Genomic DNA, 24,973 nt, shown 5'->3' with positions numbered 1-24,973 from the left:
AGGCCATAACATCCTTTTCCACTACACTCCAACACTTTTGAAAAAAGGCCATAGTGAAGCCGTCAGGACCTGGGGCTTTATCACCCTCCATCTCTTGGAGGACCTGTACCACCTCCTCCTTAGAAAAATCCCTCTCAAGAACAAGTCGCTCATCCTTCTCAATACTAGCAAACTCCAAACCGTCCATAGAAGGACGCCAAGAATCTGACTCCATGTACAAGCCCTGGTAAAACTGAACCACCTTAGACCGCACCTCTTCCTCATCCTCATAAAGGACCCCATCGACCTCTATACCTCGAATATGATTAGTTCTTCTATGCAAGTTTGCTACCCAATGAAAAAAGCGAGTATTGTTGTCACCCTCCTTCACAAACAAAATCCGGGACTTTTGTCTCCAAGAAATCTCCTCCAAAGAGGCTAAAAATGCAATGTCTCCTTTAATCTGACCACGACATGTTTGTTCTTCTTGCGAAAGACCCAACAAGTCCTCCCTTGCATCCAAATCCAACAACTCAGATAAAAGGCATTTCTTTCTAAAGGCCAAGTCCCCAAAAACCTCCTTATTCCACTTTTTCAAGTCATCTTTAAGAGCTTTTAATTTACAAGCCAGAATAAAACTCGGAAAACCCAGAAAACAATACCCATTCCACCATTGCCAAACTCTCTCCACAAAACCCTCTTCTTTCAACCACATATTCTCAAACTTAAAGGCACTTTGACCTTTCTTGACACAACCAGCAACCACCAAAAGTGGGCAATGATTAGAGACTACTCGGGGGAGTACCCTTTGAGACACATTCCCAAAATGATCTACCCAATCCACCGATGCTAAGGTCCTGTCAATTCTTGACATAGAAGATATTTAAACTTAAAGGAAACCTGATTTTTTTAGATACAAAGAAAGAATAATGAATAAAAAAATTCAACAATCAAAAGTACTATAATTGACTTAGAAAATTCCCAAAATTAATTGGCCTGAAGATAACAATAAACTCAGTTAAGTGGTAAAATACTAAATGGTAAAGTACTAATAGAACCAACCAAGCTCATTTCTTAAATCAGAAAACAACCATCCTTGCCAATACTAAATGGTTAAGTATTAAAGGTGCCTCTTATTAATTTCATACTTTTATTATAGAGAAGTTAAAAACAATACAAAGCCTCCTATCATACAGAATACAGGGGAAAGTAATTGCATTCAGCTAATAAATTCTCTAAAGAAAGAGACACCCCTAACAAATACAAAAGTAGCTAGCAGCCACTATCAAGTAAGTGTTAATTAACCAGGAGTTGGTAAGAAAAAATTATTTCTTATGCACCATTTAACAATAATTTAGCCTTTGACAAATACAAATGACAAAACTTATAACAGATAACACAAAAGAAGCATTAAGCCATTAACCATGTTTATCAAGATTTTTTGAACAAAAAAAAGGTCTCTGAATGGCAAATGGAAGGCATATCTTACATTCTTTGCTGATTTAGAACCAAACCATTTAGTTGGTGGAGGTGGTTGAGGCTGAATGCTTCCTATATTGCACCAGCAACCGTATATAATGAAATACCAATTAGAAAATGTCTTCATAACATCAAGAGATCAAGAAAGCATGCATTGAACACTGGAAACCCCTCATTTGGAAAACACTACCCTCTAATGCAAATTGTTTTCACTGTTTCAATATTGTTACTCCTTTCTTTTTCAATAGTTTTCTATGGATTAAGGGTCTACAATTATCATTTAAAGAAAACTATGATGTTTTCCTCTGATCTAATGCTATCTCATGGATTTGGAATTTAGGATGGATTGGGCATGCCCGGGTAAACTCTAAACAACAAACAAGATTGTAATTTAATTGTTCAATGGTAATAAAGCAGCATGAATATTCAAATAGGGGACAGTTGTCACTGATAGTTATTGGGTCATCTTAGTTGAGGTTTTCACAAATAAACAGAATATGAAAGGGTTGAAGTTTTTTGTTTTAAAAAAAAAAAAAAAAAAAAAAAAAAAAAAAAAAAAAAAAAAAGGAAAAGAATATGTAAAGTATTCTGAGAAGCCTTGAAAGTTGAAATTATAACCAAAAAACTATGTCATCAAGGAATGCAAACATTTGGTCAGACCCATCAGCTCAACTAGATGTTTTTAGGCACCGTACAACTCAGAAACAAAAACAAATCCTCAAAATAGCATTCTTAAGAAATGCAAACAGTTGAATTAAATATGTAGTAAATATAGATAAAAAATAAAAGAAATTTTGGTACATGCATTTTAAGTTCAAATTTAATGTCATGAACAAATGTTTATAACCTGTGATATTGCCTCTTGTTCTTTACAGAGTTTCACTTGATCTTTAAGCTGCAAAATTAACCATAGCCATCAGACAAGCATACCAGGACAAGTGAATGTACGAAAGAAGTGGCAAGTCAGTGAATAATTTCTAGCTTTAAGGTGCATCTCAGCATTATGATGGCTAACCTGGAGGGCTTTTACATGATCCCAAAGGGGTGGCAAGTCAGTGAATAGTTTCTAGCTAACTAACTGTTAAGCACATGGCTTCTAACTAATCAACAATTAAGCACATGACACAATCAATTAATAAGCAAATGACTCTAACCCTCAATTACAAAGATGATACAAAACTTTACTAATAAGCTGCTGGCGTCTAGTACCAAGAGTTGATGCTGCACTGCTGTTGTTACTGGTGCTTACTTACTGATACAAAACTTTACATACTCATGCTTACTTGTTGCTAGTGCTAATAATTGAGCTTATATTTAGCATCAAAATCCAGTTATGAGCTTCATGGAAGGAATCAAAGAAAAAATAGTTAGCACCATTTAAACAGCGTTGAACAAATATGAGGATGACTAAAATTTTCAAAATATGGAGGCAACAAAGACAATAAGCTAATATAACAAAGGGGAAACGACAACCAATCAAATCTATTGAATCAATCACAGCCTTATAAAACTAAGGAAAGCGATCACATATACACACGCAACAAACACATGTGATGCAAAGAACAAAGTTTAGGGCTAGTTGGGGACATTGATTGGCCTATAGCAACACAGCCCAAGCTTTGATATGAAGAACCTAATAAAAAGCAATTGGGTCTTGCTATTACGCTCCATTATTCATTTTGGTGACACGATCATCACTCAACTGAATCCAAACTTTCTATATTCAACAACATGACTAAAATATGAACAAAATCAAATCAAATCTATAAACCAAGATATAAATAAGTTACTTCCATTATATAAACTAGAATTTAACCCATGCAATGCTCGAGAGTATTTCATGTATTAGTCATATTAAAACATGCAAAAAATTTTAATCATAGGAATGCTGTCTATAAAATACAATAAAATTTTAGTAGTAGGATATTAGAATTTAACTGAGCATGAAATCAACCACAGACAAACTCTAATTACATAAATGTTATATCATAACAATTCTTATATAACTGTATACATTTTTTATTTTTTATTTTGAGCATGCTGTATAAATCAACTCAACATAAAATTATATCATAAAAGTTTAGCAATAAGTTGCTCTTGTACCCTATTCAATTCTTCTCCTTCTATTTGCTGATTTTCAAAGGAGTTGTCATTCTTTGATTTTCCTAAAACAATTTTTGTTTCCTGTAATGATCCACAATTTAATTAAATGGTGCATCAAAAAGTGTCTAAATATATGCACATTGCTCAAACATCATAATGCTATTTAATGATTAATATCAAATCAAGATGAAGACATCCTAAGCAATAAAAGTTTTGTTTTTTGTTATATATTTTTGTAACATAGACTTTTATCTAGAACGAAAAATTATAAACATTAAAAATACCTAGGCAAAGGAAAAGGAAAAATATAGAAAAACTATGAAGTTACAGACTTTAGATAAAATAAGACAGAAACTAGTTAGCATGCTATTTGATCCATTGATATCTGATTGGGTGTGTGTTCAAATACTCATAATTTAGTAGTTCGTAAAATTGCTATCTTTATTTAGTAGGGTCCAGAGTTCATGCTCTTCTAGATATAAACATCCACAATAATAATCTCTAAGAGAATGCATCAAAGGGAACGTGTCAAATAAATTTATATTTTAAACAAATCAAAACAAAAACACGTACAAACAGTGAAATTCCCCAATAATAGATAATTTAAAGGTTGTCCTAGATATAACTCCCAAAGTAAAAGAATTTAATGGTTATAGCATGCTCTTATCTTGAAGTTAGCAAATATGACAAACATAATATTCCTACATCTGTTGGAAAGAGTAGCTTCAAATGTACCTCAATGTGAAAGTCATGATGATGAGCCCTACTTATTATGCAATCACCTTCAAATATAACAAACACAATATTTGTAAATCAGTATAAAATGTGCACTTGTCTCAGCCATATGCAAAGTGTGTTCTGAATGTCAGCCAAAAGATAATTCTTAACTTGAAAATATCAATTACATTAAACCAAGAGCTGGACAGAAAAATTTTTCTTTACTACTACACATCCCAAATCACTCTGTATGAGAAACTGAAAAAACTTTCAAATGTCATCATAAGTTGAAAGCAGAAACTATTATTCCTTCAAAATTATGAAAAAAGAGCTGTAACTATTATGGATTCAAATGTCACTACAACAGAGTTGTCAAGATGTTTAACTGCTAATTAATTAACTTATCTTTATTGCTACTGATGTAAGATTCAAGAGCTTCAATGTCAAAATACAACATACAACATAATTTAGACCTCACAGAGTATGAAGCTGCTCAAGCAAACCAAAACACTCACACAGAGAAAGCCAACCACGCAAAAACTAAAATTTTGGGATAAGATTACGTTCATTCAAAAACATGATATAAACAAATTAGCAAAGCTCCTATCAAGACATATTTTATTGTTAGATTTTTTTTTTTTTTTTTTTTTTTTGATGACATAGGAAAATTTCACTCAGATTAGTTGCAATCCTCACTGTTAATCAAACTCCTACGACCAACTGACCCCACCCGCCAAAACCAGTTTTTTATCAAATTAAAATAAATAAAGCCATTTGAAAGAAATACATATTTTAATTTTGATAGATCAATAAAATTTTACAGTTTCTTATAGATAAATGCCATTAATAAGAGGTGTGCAACTAAAAAAACAGAAATAATTTAAACCAACAGGACTGAAACAAACCTTCCATTTTAACCAGAACCCATTTCACAGATCCACCTCACCTTCACAGAATCACATGCATACAGCGATCGAGAGAGGAAACAGAATCACAATATAAAAAAAGAGGTCAACAAATCCAAACAGAAATGTGACAACACAGGCTGTTGCACTTAATAAGAGACAAAACTAATCTTAAATACAATAGAGCAGGTCAATCATACCTTTTCCACAGCCATGCGCTGCAAGGCCTCGAGCATGGCATCTACGCTCACAGTTGCGTGTCTGGACTGCAAAAACAGGGAGGGCAAAAGTGTATCAGTATCAATCATACTGACTTACTTTGGATTCAATTCAAAGTGCTACTACTAAAATAGAAGCAGCAAAAATGAAAAAAATGCAATGCACCATGCTCAATTTTTTTATTTTTTTTATATAAAATAGAATTGGTAAAGCAAAAATGCAAAGAACCTTGGTCGAAGTCCGGTGGGTAGTATTTGTTAAGCACCTTCCTCTCTCCCATCCTCCTCCTTCAAGTCCTTCACCCAAACCTGAGACGCTGCGTTTTGAGAGTATCCCTTGCACCCAAAATCGGTTTCCTCTCTCTCAGTCTCAGTCTCAGTCTCTGGTAGTGGTTCCGATGTTCTGTCGTCGGTGGCATACAGCCGGAAGATGGAAGGAGACCGTTCGGTTTTTTTATTTTATTTTTTGAGACCGAAGAGAGGAGGGTGAAGGAAGAATTCATTCAAGGGGTGTAGAGGTCTTTGGGAGTGCGGAGAGACAGGTTTTGGGAAATTGAAAATAGAAAAAGCGATGGTAATTAAATTTTGGATTAAGGAACTAATTAAGAAGGGAAAGAAAAGATGCTACAATTTATGAACTTTCTAAAAAATATAGTAGTAAATTACTTTTTTTTTTTTTTTTTTTTTTTAATACAAGATAGAAATTTTACTTTAATATAATCTATACTACTATTTAAGGGGCTTCCCCTGTTTGGATTCCACATTTTTCATGCCTAAGATACCCTCATCATACCCACTTACAAGTTTTCAACCACCGAGGATAGATATGTAAATTAAAACTCCTACACTTTAAAACCATAAACTCACGTACATTTTACAGTTTCTATCTCACTTTCTCTCTCTCATTCTTCTTCAAATTAAAGACATTTAGTTTAGCTCTACATCATCTTCTCTTTTTCTTCATATTAAAGATATTTACTGTCAGAGGCTTCAACAAATTTTCAGGTTCTATCTTTTACAAGTTCCTCTTTGTTTTCTTTTCTTTTGTTTATGATTCACTTTCTTTAAGTTCTACTTTTGTTTTTTCTTATATGTATCACGTTAACTCTTTTTTTTTTTTTTTCCCCTTCTTCTTTATTTTAAAATGTAATTTTGAAATAAATGGTTCCTTCATATACTCCACCATTGTACTTCTTAATGAATTGTCATTTCATGTTATAGGTATTGTGATCCAAAGACAGGGTTGTCTTATGCTACAAAAGAAGTTCCTCTTTGTTTTCTTTTCTTTTGTTTATGATTCACTTTCTTTAAGTTCTACTTTTTTTTTTTTCTTATATGTATCACGTTAACTCTTTTTTTTTTTTTTTCCCCTTCTTCTTTATTTTAAAATGTAATTTTGAAATAAATGGTTCCTTCATATACTCCACCATTGTACTTCTTAATGAATTGTCATTTCATGTTATAGGTATTGTGATCCAAAGACAGGGTTGTCTTATGCTACAAAAGAAGTATTCAAAATCATTCTCCAACAGTTAAACAGTATGACTTCCCTTACCTCTTTTAATAGCCTTTGTTTACATTTTAAGAAATTATAACCATGATCACCTCATGAATAGATAGTGAGTTTTTTTTTAAAAAAAATAAGGTCAACAATGTCCATCACTCTCTTATTAGGTTTTTAATTTTATTATTTCTTTAAAAAAAAAAAAAAAAAGGTTTTTCATTTTATCAAAAGGTTAACCACAATTATCTATTTCTAACTGCATTTGCACTAAATACATCCAACTTTATCAAAAGGTTAATCACAATCATCTACACGTCTATCACTACTAAACAGCTACTAAATTTTTTTATTTAGAATGAATTTTTTTTTTATTAATTTGTGTAACTTTTATGTATATCTAAATTATCCAATTAAAGTTGTCTACATCTCAAAAAAATAAAAAATAAAAAGGGTTATCCATCTCAAATTTATGGGCCCACATGCATTTGGTCATCAGGTGGGTTCAAGAAAAAAGAAAAAACCATCAATACCAACGTGCATGTTATTAAAGAGAAGTTGAAAATTTTAAATTTGATAGTAAAGCAGTTTCTTAGGAGTAAAACATGGGAGAGTGGAATGCAAACAATTTGTTAGGAGTAAAATGTGGGAGTGGAATTCAAACGTGTTAAGGTTCTTTCTTTTTTTTTTTTTTTTTTAAATTTGGAAAAAAAAAGGGTCGGCCAGAGATTTTTTTTTTTATTTATAAAAGTGGGATTTTTTTTTTTCAAGGAAGAAAAACTTACATTAGTTTGAGCACCGGAGAGATATGATATGGCCAGTTCCCCAAGAAAGAGTTCCTTACCCTCAGCCACCACAGTTCTAGCACAAGCAATTGACACTATCTCTGCAATAGATGCCACTGCCCCTCCATGTACTGAACGATACACATTCTACATAGCCATGATAATGAATCAATGATAATATACAAATAGAAAAAAAAAGGGTCGGCCAGAGTTTTTTTTTTTTTTTTTTTTTTTTTTTTCAAAATAAAAACGTGGTAGATAATTTTTTGTTAAAAACAATTATAACCATAAAAAATAAATTAAAAAAAAAAACGTTTATGATTATTGACTCATACATGGTATTGATGATTATCACTACCAACATTTTCGGATAACTACTATTTTATTCAAATGTTTGCTTTATTCTATTTTTTTTTTTTTTTTTTTGGGAGAAGAATTTTCTATTTCTATTTGAATTCAAATATTTCAAACACAAACTCTAACAAACTTAAGCTATTATCTTTAACAACATACTTAAGCTATTTCAAACGTTGGTTGGTTAATTAAAGTTTTTTTTTTTAAAAAAAAAATACTTGGTTTAACCCTAATTCTTTTATCTCTCTCAGGTTCACGTACGCACAAACTTTTTGGATTGCATTGAGGAGTCATTGGAATGGAATATTAGATAAGTTCGGGTGAGAGACTTTACAAGAATTATTATATGTATTAAACCTCACATAAAGTGGTTGTTATCTAAGAAACTGTTGTAAAAAAATTTCTTTTGTAATAGAAACTATATTTCTTTTGTATACAATTAACGTGTATCTCTTGCCATAAAATTTTCAAACCATGATCTTATTTACTTATGTTATGGATGTGTAGTAAATGACTAAATTTTAGGATTAAAAATACTACATTTTACGAATAGACAAAAAATGATAACTGTCATACATAAAATTTGAAAAAAAAAAAAAACCCACATCAACAACACCAAGAACGTGAGAGACTTTACAAGAATGAAATATTAGACTTTTAATTTTTTTTCCCTAAAATTTAGCATTTTATTTTTTTTCAAAATCAGATATGTTAGTGCCTAAATATAAGGATATGGATGGAGAAATTATAGTAGTAGTTTTATTGTAGGAGTCTTTCTTTTCCAAAATATGGACGCCATTAAAAAAAAAAGAAAAAAAAAAAGAGGAAAACGTGAGATTTATTTTGTATACAATTAACATGTATCTCTTCACATAAAATTTCCAATTTAAGTTTTATTTACTTATGTTATGGATGTGTAGTAAATGACTAAATTTTAGGATTAAAAAAACTACATTTTAGGAAAAGACAAAAAATGATAACTGTCATACATAAAATTTAAAAAAAAAAAAAAAAAAAAAAAAAAAAAAAAAGAAGAAGAAGAATGAAAACTTGAGATGTTTAACGTGGGATAGAAAGTGGAAATTTTTTAAATAATACATAGATAGAGAGAGAGAGAGAGAACGTGAGAGACTTTACAAGAATGGAAAATTAGATTTAAAATTTTTTTCCCTAAAATTTAGCATTTTATTTTCTTTCAAAATCAATTATGTTAGTACCTAAATATAAGGATATGGAAGGAGAAATTATAGTAGTAGTTTTATTGTAGGAAAATGATAAGAGATTAAAACCTATTTGGATTAAGAGATTAAGTGTTATTGGAATCCTTTAGAGTTCTAACCTATCTAAACAACCTTAATTTGAGGTTAATTGGAAATTAAAGTCTTGGAAGCTTATTTGAGTTTTAGTGGGTCTTAAATTTTAGCCCAAGTAGGAAACATATTTAACATGTAAAACTAAAGAGTAATCTTAGGATTTCTTGTGTGAAAGGTAGAGAGATAGAGACTGCAAGATTACGAGAAAAAAAAAGAAAAAGAAGAAGAAATTGGTGCTTAGCTTGTAAAGGTTTAAGAGTAGAGAATTAGGGTTTCTCTACATTGAAAAGAATAGAATAGCGTGGTACTACTAGAGGCGCCCAGCAAGTTCATAGTGTACTAAGGTAAACGTCTAACTATACACGCTTTATTGAAAATCATTAAACGCATCTTTGACTTAAGATTTATCATCTCAAAATCGCATGGAAGTCTTGGAAGTTATATTGATAGATTCATGGGAAAATAGGCTATCATGGAAGTATCTATATAAACGTACATTAGTTTATTGATTTTGAAAGTGATCCTAATATATAGGTGGAGTAGCATCACCATTCTTTATAAGTTAAGCCTATATAGACATCCATAGGTATAGCAAATTGTAGCATTAGAGATTACACTACGATTATATAAAATATAGTATAAACATGATGTATATTAGAAAGTTATGTTAGATTTAATATTGCAAAATCTTCACAGTGGCTAAGGAAAAGTTTTATAAGAGGACATTTTGGTTATTCGAAATTGTAGACACTTGATTTTGCACCCATAATTTAATCAAAGAAAATGGCTATAATGACCATTCATATACCCAAAATTCATGATTGCATTTCACTTTAATTCTTTCATTGCATATCATAAAAATGATCTTGAGATTCTAACAGTCGCGACGGTATGCCCGATTTCCAAATCGGATTGTCGGATTAAAAGATATCACATGATCAAGTTTGCACAGTCTGCATGCATTTTGTTTAGGTAGAACCAATCACACATGATTAATTTAAATTAATTTTGATTGGCTAGACAATTCAAATTAATTAAATAATTTTGTGATTGGTTATTAGTTAGTGTCAGAAATAGGCTTGCTTGCATGGGAATAAAGAAGATAATCAGATAACAACAAAATTATGGATAATCAAGTTCCGGCTCAAAAAACCTCAAAAAAGGAGTCCAAAATAGATTAAAACTCGAACACAAGACCAACACCCAAGAGGGCCATTCAGCACTCTTGGAGTGCCGATCAGCACTTTTCAAGTGCCGATTGGCACAGATTTGATGCTTGGCCCAAGGGCTCCTAGATTGAGATAAATTTTATCCTTTTCAATTTTTTAGAGATAAGGACGCGTCCCAGTTCGTATTCTGATCATTCAGCTAATTTTCGAACATCCTAGCCTCTATAAATAGAGGATGTCTCTCAAAATTCAGCTCACTTTTTCACGCTTTCTGACCCCCCCCCCCCTCTTTCTGGCTCTTCTCTTCTTTTCTTTTCCCTCTTACGTTAAAGACGTTCTGGAGGCTCTTGCCTTAGGAATTTCTTTTCTGTAAGCAAAATATTTTAGACTTCAAAGAGAATTGAATAAATTTCTTTGAATCCTAAAATATCCATTCACAAAGAAGAGCACACTCATGCAAGAGGTAGTTTATTTCTTCTCTTTTCTTTTCTATTAAATTTATTTGATGATGCATGAATAGATTTAAGGTGTTTATTATTTCTGATTCTTGATGTAATTGCCATGTTTTGTTTAAAGTTTTTTTTTTTAAAATATGTTCTAATTGATTTCTCTCTTGAATCTCAAAATCTGCTAATTATAAATATGTTCTAAAAAATCTCTTGAATCTCAAAAACTAATTTGTATTTTCATTAAATACAGATCTGATTTATTTAACACACAAAACTGATCTGAATTTTTCAGATCTGATTTTTTTACACATAAAAACTAATCTGTATTTTCATTAAATACAGATCTGATTTTTTTTAAGAAAATTTTCTTTGTCACAAAATAGTAGATTTTGAAATTTAAAAGAAGAAGTCAAAAGTTGAGATGATGTTTGATTTATGCATGTAAAATAGATTTATATCATGAGTGTAGTTCCTCTTCTAAAAAAAGTCTTTTTCTTATTTTATTCATAAAAAAACAGATCTAATTTTTTTTCTACAAATCTAGATTTTTTTATTCACAAAACAGATCTGATTTTTTTTAATAAAAATCACCATTTTTAACTTTGTTCCAAAACATATCTAGTTTCTTCTTTAATGAATCAAATCTCAATTTTTTAATTTACAAAAATAGATCTGAATTTTTCCAAAAAAGTGGATACATTCATAAGATAGATTTATGTGAGTCAATTTTAGTTAAGTCTGTCATGTATATGCAACATATCATTCACATCATGCAAAAATGGTATATTGGTCATTAGAGTTTAGAAGACCAGACTCTGTTTGAGCAGAATGGGTGCCTAACACCTTCCCATTCCGTAACCTAGCCCCCGAACTTAGTTCTTTTGGATAGGTAGATCTGTGTTTTGTCTTTCTTTTTATTTTGGGTAAATTGTAACTAGGACAAAAAGTCATGTATTCTTTTGGTAGATTGTAATTAGGACTCAAAGTCTTGTAAGGTTTAATTTGCCAAGACTATATTTATTTCTATTCAATCAATGACAATGAAGCATTTTGATCATGTAATTTTATACTTATTTTTTGTTGTATAAAAAAATAAGTGGCGACTCCACACCACTTACCCAAAAAGAGAGATGCCTTGAAAAAGCATCCAAATCTTTTTTTGGGAAGATCAGAGGGTGAAGGAAGAATTCATTTAAGGGGTGTAGAGGTCTTTAGGAGTGCGGAGAGACAGGTTTTGGGAAATAGAGCCGTCGGTGAGAAAAGTTTAAAAATTTAAATTTAAAATAGAAAAAGGCGATGGTAATTAAATTTAGATTAAGGAACTAATTAAGAAGGGAAAGAAAAGATGCTACAATTTATGAACTTTCTAAAAAATATAGTACTAAATTACTTTTTTTTTTTTAATATAAGATAGAAATTCTACTCTAATATAATCTAAGTGTATATATATGTGAAACTTCCTACTAGAGATTTGAACATTTGCTCTTGTCCCCTACACTCCACAAGCACTAATACTTGTGGAATGACCATCTTTAATTGGTTTGTGTTTTTCAATTTAAGATTATTTAACTAAAAGATAAAGGTCTTTAGAAATTTTAAGAATTTATATGAAGATATTTTAATACGCAAAATGATGAATCTCAAATCAGGAATCTTGTTATTAACCTGTTCACCAAATCGTACAAACCGCACTAAAACCACTTGCAAAATGGCATAACCGTACCAACTCCTGTTGTAAAAAAACTCAATACTATTAATTTAATGGTGTTGAGTTTTGCTTAAAAAAAAAAAAAAAAACTATTGAGCTTTTTTTTTATCACCTCACATCCAAGCCCACTACATTTGTAATTTTTTTTATTGAGTTTTGTTTATTACCTCATATCTAGACCCATTACATTTGAATTTTTAATAACTGGTGTATATGTATCTATACTATCTATAATAAGAGGATCTTTTTTTACTAGACTTTTATGTGGTTCAAAAATACTCCTAAATCTTATGTTTAACAAAGACAAAACTTGAGGACAACCCGATAAAAATATATCTCCAACTCTATTGAAAATGCCTACAAAATAGAACATTCTCTTACTAATCCATGTTTTCAAAACAAATTTATCCAAAAAAAAAATTTTAAAAAGAAAATTATAACACTAGACCCTAAAAAAAAAAAAGTTTCATCACACACGCAAAGCGCATGTAATGAGGCTAGTAAGTTGATAAGTGAATTGAACGGTGGTGTGAAATTGGTATGAATCTAAAAATCACCTTTCATGTTATACTTTGTGGGGGAAAGAAAATGTAAATTTAGAGTTAATTAGGGCATGTTTTGTAAGAGGATTAAAATTACAATTTATCTCAAATTTTATGTATATTAACATAGAAAGAGTCCAACTCCTGTTCTACATATTTTTCAAAGAATTTGAGTAAAATGATGGTCACGTGTAGGGCTGTCCTACAACCCATCAGACTTGACTCACTCGTCCGACCAGATCCAACTTGAAGACTCATAGTCGAATCCAAATGCTCAAACAAGTCAAGTGCAAGTCTATAAGTGTTAAAAAATCATATTTTCGATTTGACTTTGGGTTCCATTATTCTTGAACTGTAGAAATCAACCCGATCAATTAAAAATTTTAAAAGAAAAAAAAATGGTTTTTCGCCTTTTAATTTTAGTTTCAAAATCTTTTTTCACGCTGTTGATGCCAATTTTTGCAAATCCATATCCAAAAGCCCATGAGGAAGAAAGCCCAATGAAAAAGCAAGGCCCAAAGGCCCACCAAGAAGACCAAAGAGCAAGAAAGGTCCAAAGAAATAAGTGCAAGTGAAAGCAATCTACAACAAAACACAAATCTACCGCAGAGTACAAATTTGCCACAGAATACAGTCTCTAGCAGAATGACTTCGGCAGATAAAGACAAATTGGGCCCAAGACCCTTTTGATCCGGTCAATATTATTTGGCCTACAAAGGCCCAAATCCTTTTGTATAAAAAAGATAGGCGTAAAAACTAATATAAAGAAGCATGGTGAAAAGAATCCAGGAGCAGCAGGAAGTGTTAGCAGCAGGAATCACGTGAAGGAAAGAAAAGCCAAACCAAAGGAAAATGACAAACGTAGCAGGAAACGCGTGAAGAAATAAGACAAAACACACAGCAGATCAAAACAAAGCTAATCTGCTACAGCAGAAACAGCGTGGGAGACAAACATAGAAGATAGTGGAGCAAGCACAGAAGGGCCGGGGCACCACCAACCTGTACCCAGCCAATACAAGGGAGGTGGGCCCACGATCAAGAGGATTCAGAGGGCATGGTTTGGTGGTGGGGGGAAAAGAGGGTCTACATTTAGTTTCCTATCGTGACTTCTTTTGGGGAATATATCTTGCTAGGATGATATCTTCTCCAAAAGAAGTAATAAATGGTTGAGACCATCTGATGCATGCCATGGAGCTAGATAGTGAGGTAGAGGTATACAGCAGGAACAAACAAAAGGGAAGTTTGTTGTGAAATGGGTAGTGGTGTAGCAGACATGAACTGAACAATGGCAATGGTTTGGGCAACCAATGGGTGAGTGCGTAATCTTAAAAGAATACCCACAACAAACCAAAAACAGTTGGTGAAGCCCTAAGGGTAAAAGGGAGAAATCTCATTGAATCAGGTTGCTATAAAAGGAAGGTAACCAGGCAGAAAAAAAGGGACGGGGAATAGAGGGGGAAAAACAGAGGAAGAAAAGGAAAAATAGGGGAGAAGAGAAAAATACCGAAAGAGAGAGACCCAATGAAGGGAAGCACTTAAGGGAGGAAAACCCATGGTAAGAGAGTAGTAAGCGCCCAGAGAAAGGGACCCGGGAAAAGGAAAGACCACAAATGGGGAACAACACACGGCAGGAGAGTAATAAAAAAACTAAGAATAAAGAAAGAACGGAGAGAAAGAAAGAAAGTGGTAAAACAAAGAGAGAAAATACGGCAGGAATAGGGCATGCATCAATAGACCATCTTTTCCCTTCCTCTTAGCAAACCCACTATTTAATGTCCCCAAAAGTAATAGCTAGTAGCCATTTAGGCCTATTCTCCAAAATGCACAACTTTGATGGCAAAAGCCTATGACAAGGTTGTTCAAGTTGGGGTTTGGGTTCTTTCTTGGTTTACTTATCATATGGGAAGATTCAATACTTGATTTTGATTGCAAATATATTTGATTTCTCTCATTATAAATTATATCAACTGTATTTAGTCATCCTACCGTAGCACGTTTTTATCACGTCTGCTGCATCAATTGTCCTGCTGTGGTATCTTTACTTTTTGTACTAGTTATTCTGCTGTAGCACCTTTTCATTATATGTACCGTGTTAGCTATTATACTAGCTAAACCTTTTCTACGGAAGTTTTCTTCTTTATTTGTTATTACGTGTTTCACTGTTGACACAAACTAATCATTATCCTGCCATAAGTATATATATATACATATATCTTACTTCTCATGTTCTGCAAAATATATTTTATATATGTGTATGTGAATACGTATAAGTATATATACTTATATATGTATGTATATATTTGAGAATATGCTAACCCATTTAAACTAACATTTGTTTAATGGGTATTTTCTTTGGGCTTTAGATTTGTTTATGTGTAGGAAGTAAAAAAGTATTTCTGCAGTAAAAATGAAGAGTAGTCATTCACATTGCAAAAGGTTTTACTGCACGGTAGAAGGCTTTAAAGCACAACAGACAGCTTTAAAGCACAGCAGACAGCTTTAATGCATAGTAAACAGCTTTATTGCATGGCAGAAGGCTTTACGGCAGAAAGCTTTAATGCACAGCAGAGAGCTTTACTGCACAGCAGGAAGCTTTATCACACAGCAAAAAGTTTTGCTACATAGCAAAAAAAAGTCAATCTTGCGGCAAAAACTAGAAAAAAGTTCCTTTTGCGGCAGAAACTGGGGAAAAGTTACTTCTGCGACAGAAACAGAGGATAAGCACCACGTTTTGCCCGCCGTAAGCATGCTCTTGGTAGACGAGACATAGTTTGCACACAAGCCAGACCAAATTGAGTTGCAATTGGACCGGTCTCAACTCCCTTACTCAGAATATTTGGGCCCAATACTGCAGGAGGCAACCCAGCCTGATATAACCAAAAAAGGCCCTCCACACACACTTACTTTCTTTCTCTCTCTACCTAATCTCTCTCTCAAATCCATAACCCTAGCCTTGTAGCCTCCTTCTGACCAATATCATCGCCAAGTTGGCCTTACTTCCTGTAACACCCACCTCACTTAAATTTAATTTAATTGCTTCTAGAGGAGAGTTGATGAATTATTTAATTTATTTTGAAGGTGATATTATTTTATATTATGATATCTACAAAGAAAATAAATAAAGATGTAATGTGGAGGTTATTTTGTGGATTATTCATATTAAACTTTTAGTTTCCTTATCAGTTAAGGAGAAGGATAGCTTCTCAAAAAAAAAAGTTAAGGAAAAGGATAAGAGATTAAAACCTATTTGGATTAAGAGATTAAGTGTTATTGGAATTCTTTAGAATTCTAGCCTATCTAAACAACCTTAATTTGAGTTTAATTAGAAATTAAAGTCTTGGAAGCTTATTTGAGTTTTAGTGAGTCTTAAATTTTAGCCCAAGTAGGAAACATGTTTAACATGTAAAACTGAAGAGTAATCTTAGGATTTCTTGTGTGAAAGGTAGAGAGATAGAGACTGCAAGATTACGAGAAAAAAAAGAAAAAGAAAAAGAAGAAGAAATTGGTGCTTAGCTTGTAAAGGTTTAAGAGTAGAGAATTAGGGTTTCTCTACATTGAAAAAAATAGAATAGCGTGGTACTACTAGAGGTGCCTAGCAAGTTCATATTGTATTGAGGTAAACGTCTAACTATACACGCTTTATTGAAAATCATTAAACGCATCTTTGACTTAAGATTTATCATCTCAAAATCGCATGGAAGTCTTGGAAGTTATATTGATAGATTCATAGGAAAATAGGCTATCGTGGAAGTATCTATATAAACGTACATTAGTTTATTGATTTTGAAAGAGATCCTAATATATAGGTGGAGTAGCGTCACCATTCTTTATAAGTTAAGCCTATATAGACATCCATAGGTATAGCAGATTGTAGCATTAGAGATTACACTACGATTATATAAAATATAGTATAAACATGATGTATATTAGAAAGTTATGTTAGATTTAATATTGCAAAATCTTCACAGTGGCTAAGGAAAAGTTTTATAAGAGGACATTTTGGTTATTCGAAATTGTAGACACTCGATTTTGCACCCATAGTTTAATAAAAAAAGATGGCTATAACGACCATTCATATACCCAAAATTCATGATTGCATTTCATGCTTTAATTCTTTCATTGCATATCATAAATATGATCTTGAGATTCTAACAGTCGCGACGGTATGCCCGATTTCCAAATCGGATCGTTGGATTGAAAGATATCACATGATCAAGTTTGCACGGTCTGTATGCATTTTGTTTAGGTGGAACCAATCACACATGATTAATTTAAATTAATTTTGATTGGCTAGACAATTAAAATTAATTAAATAATTTTGCGATTGGTTGTTAGTTAGTGTCAGAAATAGGCTTGCTTGCATGGGAATAAAGAAGATAATCAGATAACAACAAAATTATGGATAATCAAGACTTTTTGAAGTGTTTATCTACAAGATAATCACTATTGTAGAGACCTGAATCATCAGAAAAGGGTTTAATTTTTAGAATATGTATTAAAAACGCATCTAAGTGCAAGTCCTAGCTCAAAAAACCTTAAAAAAGGAGTCCAAAATGGATTAAAATTCAAACACAAGATCAGCACCCAAGAGGGCCATTCAACACTCTTGGAGTGCCGATTGGCATAGATTTGATGCTTGGCCCAAGGTCTCCTAGATTGAGATAAATTTTATCCTTTTCAAATTTTTAGAGATAAGGACGCGTCCTAGTTCGTATTCTGATCATTCAGCTATTTTTCGAACATCCTAGCCTCTATAAATAGAGGATGTCTCTCAAAATTCAGCTCACTTTTTCATGCTTTTTGACCCCCCCTCTTTCTGGCTCTTCTCTTCTTTTCTTTTTCCTCTTACGTTAAAGACATTCTGGAGGCTCTTGCCTTAGGAATTTCTTTTCTGTAAGCAAAATATTTTAGGCTTCAAAGAGAATTGAATAAATTTCTTTGAATCCTAAAATATCCATTCACAAAGAAGAGCACGCTCATGCAAGAGGTAGTTTATTTCTTCTCTTTTGTTTTCTATTAAATTTATTTGATGATGCATGAATAGATTTAAGGTGTTTTATTATTTCTGATTTTTGATGTAATTGCCATGTTTTGTTTAAAGTTTTTTTTTTAAAAAAAATATGTTCTAATTGATTTCTCTCTTGAATCTCAAAATCTGCTAATTATAAATACGTTCTAAAAAATCTCTTGAATCTCAAAAACTGATCTATATTTTCAATAAATACAGATCTAATTTATTTAACACACAAAACTGATCTGAATTTTTCAGATTTGATTTTTTTGCACATAAAAACTAATCTATATTTTCATTAAATACAGATCTGATTTTTTTTAAGAAAATTTTCTTTGTCACAAAATAGTAGATTTTGAAATTTAAAAGAAGAAATCAAAAGTTGAGATGATTTTTGATTTATGCATGTAAAATAGATTTATATCATGAGTGTAGTTCCTCTTCTAAAAAAAGTCTTTTTCTTATTTTATTCATAAAAAAACAAATCTAATTTTTTTTATTCACAAAATAGATTTGATTTTTTTTAATAAAAATTACCACTTTTAACTTTGTTCCAAAACATATCTAGTTTCTTTTTTAATGAATCAAATCTCAATTTTTTAATTTACAAAAATAGATCTGAATTTTTCCAAAAAAGTGGATACATTCATAAGATAGATTTATGTGAGTCAGTTTTAGTTAAGTCTGTCATGTATATGCAACATATCATTCACATCATGCAAAAATGGTATATTGTTCATTAGAGTCTAGAAGACCAGACTCTGTCTGGGCAGAATGGGTGCCTAACACCTTCCCATTATGTAACCTAGCCCCCGAACTTAGTTCTTTTGGATAGGTAGATCTTGTCTTTCTTTTTATTTTTGGGTAAATTGTAACTAGGACAAGAAATCATGTATTCTTTTGGTAGATTGTAATTAGGACTCAAAGTCTTGTAAGGTTTAATTTGCCAAGACTATATTTATTTCTATTCAATCAATGACAATGAAGCATTTTGATCATGTAATTTTATACTTATTTTTTGTTGTATAAAAAAATAAGTGGCGACTCCACACCACTTACCCAAAAAGAGAGATGCCTTGAAAAAGCATCCAAATCTTTTTTTTGAGAGTGCCCCAAATTTCCGCGGCCTCTCACAAAAACCTGCCCTTATTAAGTTATTTGATCCTTAATTAGGTTCTAGTTGACATCGTTTTGGACAATTGAATTGGAGCTTGATTTAACAACTAGAGGTAAGTAGACTTCAGAACATGATGTCTCTCAAGATGTGTATATTTATATATTTTTTTGGTAAAAATATATTTATATATACCGAACTGCAAAAGTGAAGTTTCAAAAACTTATACCATTGTCGATGCTTTATGCATACCTGAATTTTATTATTTCTTATGTGTTTCTTTGAAACTATATATGTTTAGAATGACTCAAAACCATATTGAGAATGTATTTATTATATGATATATTCACAACATTGTAATAAAGTAAGAATGTTTTCAAATGGTTAGCTAGATAGTTTGTAACCTTTGCCAACACAAGGTTAGGTGTTGGTCTTCGGCGAAAGTAGTGTTATTGTGTTGTAGTGCAGTGTTATCGTTTACTCTTTGAAGCCAATGCTATCGTTTGCTCTTTGGAAGCCAGTGTTGCCTCTTTGAGGTTATTGTTTTTGTTTCCCATGAAAATTACCCACCAAGTGTTTAGCAGTTTATGTCTTTGTCTGACTAATGTATATCAAACTATTGTTTTACTGTTATTGGCCTTTTTAAGTGTAAAAATTTTTTATTACGATATTGTATTGCTTCTAACTATTTAGTGTATTTTGGCCAACTAAAGTGGTCACTATTTTATTTATTGATTCAGTGTTATAGTTAAATGTTTTCTTCCTGACAGTTTTACAGAATATATTATGTTACTACTAAAACTATATGTAAGTGTTTTGTAAAAATTATTTTTTGTCAATGATACTATTGTTTTGTTTTGAGAGACATCCTCATGTTATGTAGTCTCTTATTGAGCTTCTAGCTCACCTCCTTTCTCCACCCTTTCAGATTAGAGTAGTGGAATATCTTTTGATGGTAGATCATTGGAGCCATAGATTTAAGACTTCTTTCGGAGCTATCTTAGTTGATAGACTGTTTTATTATGTTTTCTTAGGATAGTGAGTTTAGTATTATTGAAACTATTTGAGATTGTATTTGGACACTTTATTGTTAAAGTTTTAGTTTGATGGATTTAATAAGAAAGACTTGGTGGTTTGATTCTTATTTGTGGATGTGTATTTACACTCTATTCCATTATAGTTAATGTTGATTATTTAAAAGACAGGTCGTGCATTTAAATCCTTGGTATGGGTTTGGGGTGTTATACTTCTGTTGTCACCAAGTTAGTTCTCCTGCCATTGTAGCTAACTTACAATGGTCTTTGCTGGTCCTGGGTTGAGTCTCACTTAAACCCCACTCTCTTGAAGTGAAGCTTCCTTTGATCTGCTTGAAATCTCCTCTAAGGCTTTGATCTAGTGCTATCTAATGGTGGGTCAGTAAAATCTTTTTTTTTTTTTTTAAGATTTTGTAATGATCTTGTGATGAATGTGGTCATGGTGGAGTGGAATTGGTGGTGGTGCCAATTTAGTCCTTTCTCTCTCTCTCTTTCTCTCTCTCTCTCTCTCTCTCTCTCTCTCTCTCTCTCTCTCTCTCTCTCTCTCTCTCTCTCTCTCTCTTAGTTTTAGTCTCATATTCATAGATATGGGTTTTGTGTCTTCTTTGTAAAATTTGATTTCTATATTTTTGGTTTGTGGTTTTGTGTTGTTTAGGTTTGTGTTCTTTGGGTTTATAAATTTTGATTTATCTTCTTTAGGTTTTGATTTCACCGTGTTCATCTGGGTTGTTGTGCTTCAAACCTGAAATCACCCAACGACTCTGACCCCTTCAACAAATTACCCAAGCCATTGAATTCAATTCGAATATTTGGTTGGTCGCTGGTCCATTTTCTTTTCACCCGATCCAACGGGGTCAAGTGCAGGTCAACCCCAAACCTTATCCAACCTGACCCATGGATAGCCCTACCTATGTATATTGATGAGCATGTTTCGTCTCTTTTGTCAAATATTTTGTGAACATCTTCAATGGCAATAGTTGTTTACTTTTATTGTAAGAAATGGTCACTTATGTAAATAACTAGATGACAAATCTTTGTCAAACATTAAACTCGTTAGAACAACCAAACTTTAATCTTTTAGAAATACTAATTGAGTTCCTGCCCAATATGTAGTGCATTTTGTTATTAGTTCCCTTCAATATTTCAATATTTTTCGTACATGCTTATCTAAGATTGAAAATATCATTTTAATAAAATAAATGCAAACATCCTTCGATTGTTATTTTTACATTCTTGATTGAGTTTTAATAAAATAAAAAAAAATTGCCTTTGGTTGGACTTTGTTTCAATTGTTGCAAAACAACTAAATTTGAGTAAAAATACTATATTTTAAAATAATATATACACACATATACATGCCACTAAAAGAAGTCAGGAAACCTAAATAGTTAAAACTAATTTTTGTGAATCCATAAATATTTAATTTTTTTATGGCTTTTGAGTTTTATGTAAATTGGTGTGTAACTTCATGCATATGCATAGGTACAATTGAAAATCATAATAGTTCAAATTATACTTATTTTTTTTTAAGATGTTCAGAACTTTAAATCATACATAGTATTAGCTTACATATTTTTATATCATACATTTCTAAAATATGCAATGGTTTCTCATATTATATATATATATATATATGATTTTGAATTTAATTAGATTTAGACTCTTCGGTTTTTGCACCAAATTATTCACTTGCTACAAAAATTAAAAAATTAGATGAACATGTAGCACAAAATTATACTACAATTGAAATTTAATTTAGAATCTAATTAGATTTGGATTCTTAGATTTTTACACTTAACAATTCACTTGGCACAATAAAAATTAGATAAGACACGTGCCGCAAAATTGAGTATCCAATTGAAATTGAATTGGATTTTCTCTAAGTTTTGGCTTTTAATATATATATATATATATATATACATATTTATATATATATTTGTTGTTGTCAAAGTCACTAGAATACAAAAAAAATGTCATATTCTAAAACAATCATCATTGGTTTTGGACTCAACCAAACCCGATCTGCTCACATTGGGTGGCAAGCAGAGAGACCCGCAACTGACCACCAACATCAACAGGTCGAGTCGATTTAAGGCTCAAGTGAACGTTGATCAGGTCGGTTGATGGTGGAGGTTGTGGAAGTCATCGTATTTTGCTGGAACTAGCCAAATTTGGGCAAAAAGTTGGCAAAATTAGTTGGGATTTGGCCTGATATGGCTAGATCTCGTTGGATATGGTCAAGATCTCACCAAATCTAATTGAGATCTCACCAGATTTGGCTGGATCTCACCAAATTGGATATTGATTTTACTGGACCTAGCGTTCTTATATATCATCGATCGAGTTGGGTAGCTTGGGTTTTGGAGAAGGAAACCTACCACTCAACCTGCTGGCATCAGTTCTTGGAGGCGGAGAACCACAGTAGACCAACTAGAGCTTCAAATCAAGCGAGTTGCGGTCAAGTCTGGATACCTATAGTATAAGCTAAAGGTGGAGAGAAAATACATCTAGCTGTACAACAAAGGTTTAAGAAAATTTCTTTACACAAAGCATTCCTAGATAATGATTTCCATAGTGAAGCATCAATGGTTTTTGATGCTTAGGTAGTATTGAGGTCCAAAATGTGACAAGAAAACAGGCTCGTGGACATGAAGAAAGCCCAACCCATGGGAAAGAGAAAAGAAGGCTTGGGCCCTAAAATGAAAGGAAGTTTGGCCCAGAAGGCCCAATAAGAAAAGGAAGAATAAAAGAGCAAAGAAGCCTGGGAAGGGAGAGGATTTGGGCTCAAACTGTACATGGGTCCTCCAATCCTAGAGAGTAGATCCTCAAGAAAGGTTGGAGGATGCTGAATAGGACGTAGACAGCTCAAGAGATGGTCTAGGAACAAGGCATGCTTATTTCAGAGAGGCATAGGAAATGAAGGAGATCCTATCTAGGTCAAGTTCCTGGGATCCAGATGGCAGCGATAAGAACAGATAATGGCTTCAGGATCAATACCTGATGAAAAGAGCCAAGAGACCTCAAGTAAAGTAGAGGATATGGAATAAAAGGAAGGTGATCAAAAACCTTTTCAAGCACAACATTTGCAAAAAGGAATCCATCCAATTTCTAGAAAAGGGCCAAATTGTGAGAAGTCAACATCAAAGTTTCAGGGCTTTTGAAGTGTCCCTTCTAAGGCCTTATAAGAAGGATAAGAAGCATTGAGTTCAGAAAGGAATCTAGATTAACCCAAGAAAGGAGCTCCCACCAGTTGAAAGTTAGTAGATGAACTTTAAGCTGTCAGTTTCCAGGAAGGTGAAATAAAAGGAAACAAGGAAAGGACCAGCCACCAATGTTTTAGACAAAGCAGTTGCTTAGGTACCCACAAGGATCAAGGGATAAAATATTGATTTATAGAGCCTTCAAAGAGCATTATAATAGGAGTGAACCTGAGGTGAAGAGGGTAGATATTCAGACACAAGTAATCAAGAGAAAAACACAAGAAAAAAGTCTTAAATCCCTAGATTGAGCTCATTAAAAGTAAAAAGGCATTATAGAAAATCTTGAGATAAGATATCTGAGGAGCTACTCAGATTCAAAGGGACTCAAACCTCACAAAAGTCTCGAGAACCCAAAAAGGGGAATTACTCAAGTTTGTGATTTTTGAGCTTTATTGAGCCTTGTGAAAACATCCTCGCAGCAATAGGATCTAATGTGTTCTAATACTTGACTTAATGAAACACAATCTTCTTTGAGGGATTCATAATCACCATCATTTATTGTTTACTTTACATTGTGTATTTGTTGTTCCTTATAATTTGCTCAACCAATATGTGTGTGTGTGTGTTATGGAGTTCACTTGTCTTGTGCATAAATTGGTTTGTATAATGGCCCAAGAGGGTCACGGTGAGCCAAGCCCAATCCAACCAATATCCATTAACCCATTTTGGTGGCCTAGGATCCCCTATCAGTGCTAAGCCTAGGAACTGACAAAGAAGGACCCACATTTAAAGGTGACTCTGCTAGGGATTGGGAAAAATGAGAGGGAAGAAGCAGTCCCTTCATAAGCATGACTCCAAGACTAAGGAACAGAAAAGGTACTAACCTGCCACCTACGACATCAGAGCCCTTAGGGGAGAATAAAGTTGCTTCTCAACAAAGGAACGAGAGGGTGGAACCTGATCCAATGGTTTGGATGGTGGAAATAATGAAGGACCTACAACAGGAGATCCACCTCCTCAAGGAAGGAAGGACCTAGGAAGTTAGGGACAATGCTCCTTCATTAGTTAACGAGGAAAAACCTCAGTCAAAAGGAGGATCAGCAGTGGGAGGGGGAGCTAACCCTTAGTACCTGACTCAAGCAGATGCTCTTCTTGAATAAGAAAGGGAGAGGCATCCAAAGACTCCTAAGTAGTTCTCTAAGGGCCCTCATTTTCTAGCAGAACTCCTCAATAAGCCCTACCCTAAGGGTTACGAATCCCCAAAATTCGACCCTTAAGACAGGAGAAAGGGGAGCACTGTGGAGCACATAAGTAGATTCATTGACACCATGGGTCCCCACATAGGGGACAAGAAATTGTGTTTGAGAGAATTTGCCAAGTCTTTGGTAGATA

General features: G+C 32.7%; 1 protein-coding gene and 1 long non-coding RNA gene across 6 annotated transcripts in view; one reads left to right on the top strand and one right to left on the bottom strand.

Annotated features, from left to right (window-relative positions):
* LOC126726289 (probable LRR receptor-like serine/threonine-protein kinase At3g47570) overlaps nucleotides 1-24,973 on the bottom strand; it is a 167,207-nt gene that overhangs the window by 21,483 nt on the left and 120,751 nt on the right. For 2 of the 5 annotated variants that reach the window (XM_050431518.1, XM_050431517.1), the window contains exons 1-6: nucleotides 5,631-5,989; nucleotides 5,384-5,449; nucleotides 4,297-4,343; nucleotides 3,562-3,642; nucleotides 2,306-2,353; nucleotides 1,469-1,530 (exon numbers count right to left, since the gene is read on the bottom strand). The exons of the other annotated variants lie outside the window; for them this stretch is intronic. In XM_050431518.1, coding sequence (XP_050287475.1) covers nucleotides 1,469-1,530; nucleotides 2,306-2,353; nucleotides 3,562-3,642; nucleotides 4,297-4,343; nucleotides 5,384-5,449; nucleotides 5,631-5,682 — 356 coding nt within the window. In that variant the 5' untranslated portion in view covers nucleotides 5,683-5,989. Of the gene's footprint in view, nucleotides 1-1,468; nucleotides 1,531-2,305; nucleotides 2,354-3,561; nucleotides 3,643-4,296; nucleotides 4,344-5,383; nucleotides 5,450-5,630; nucleotides 5,990-24,973 lie in introns of those variants that run through there. 5 annotated transcript variants of the gene reach the window in all.
* On the top strand, nucleotides 6,858-8,480 carry LOC126726303 (uncharacterized). Its single transcript, XR_007655784.1, has 2 exons — nucleotides 6,858-6,940; nucleotides 8,293-8,480. It is a non-coding gene; the product is annotated as an uncharacterized LOC126726303 (long non-coding RNA).

Source organism: Quercus robur, chromosome 5 (genome assembly GCF_932294415.1).
Source record: "Quercus robur chromosome 5, dhQueRobu3.1, whole genome shotgun sequence".
Lineage (NCBI taxonomy): Eukaryota > Viridiplantae > Streptophyta > Magnoliopsida > Fagales > Fagaceae > Quercus > Quercus robur.
This window is presented reverse-complemented; position numbering and strand designations above follow the sequence as displayed.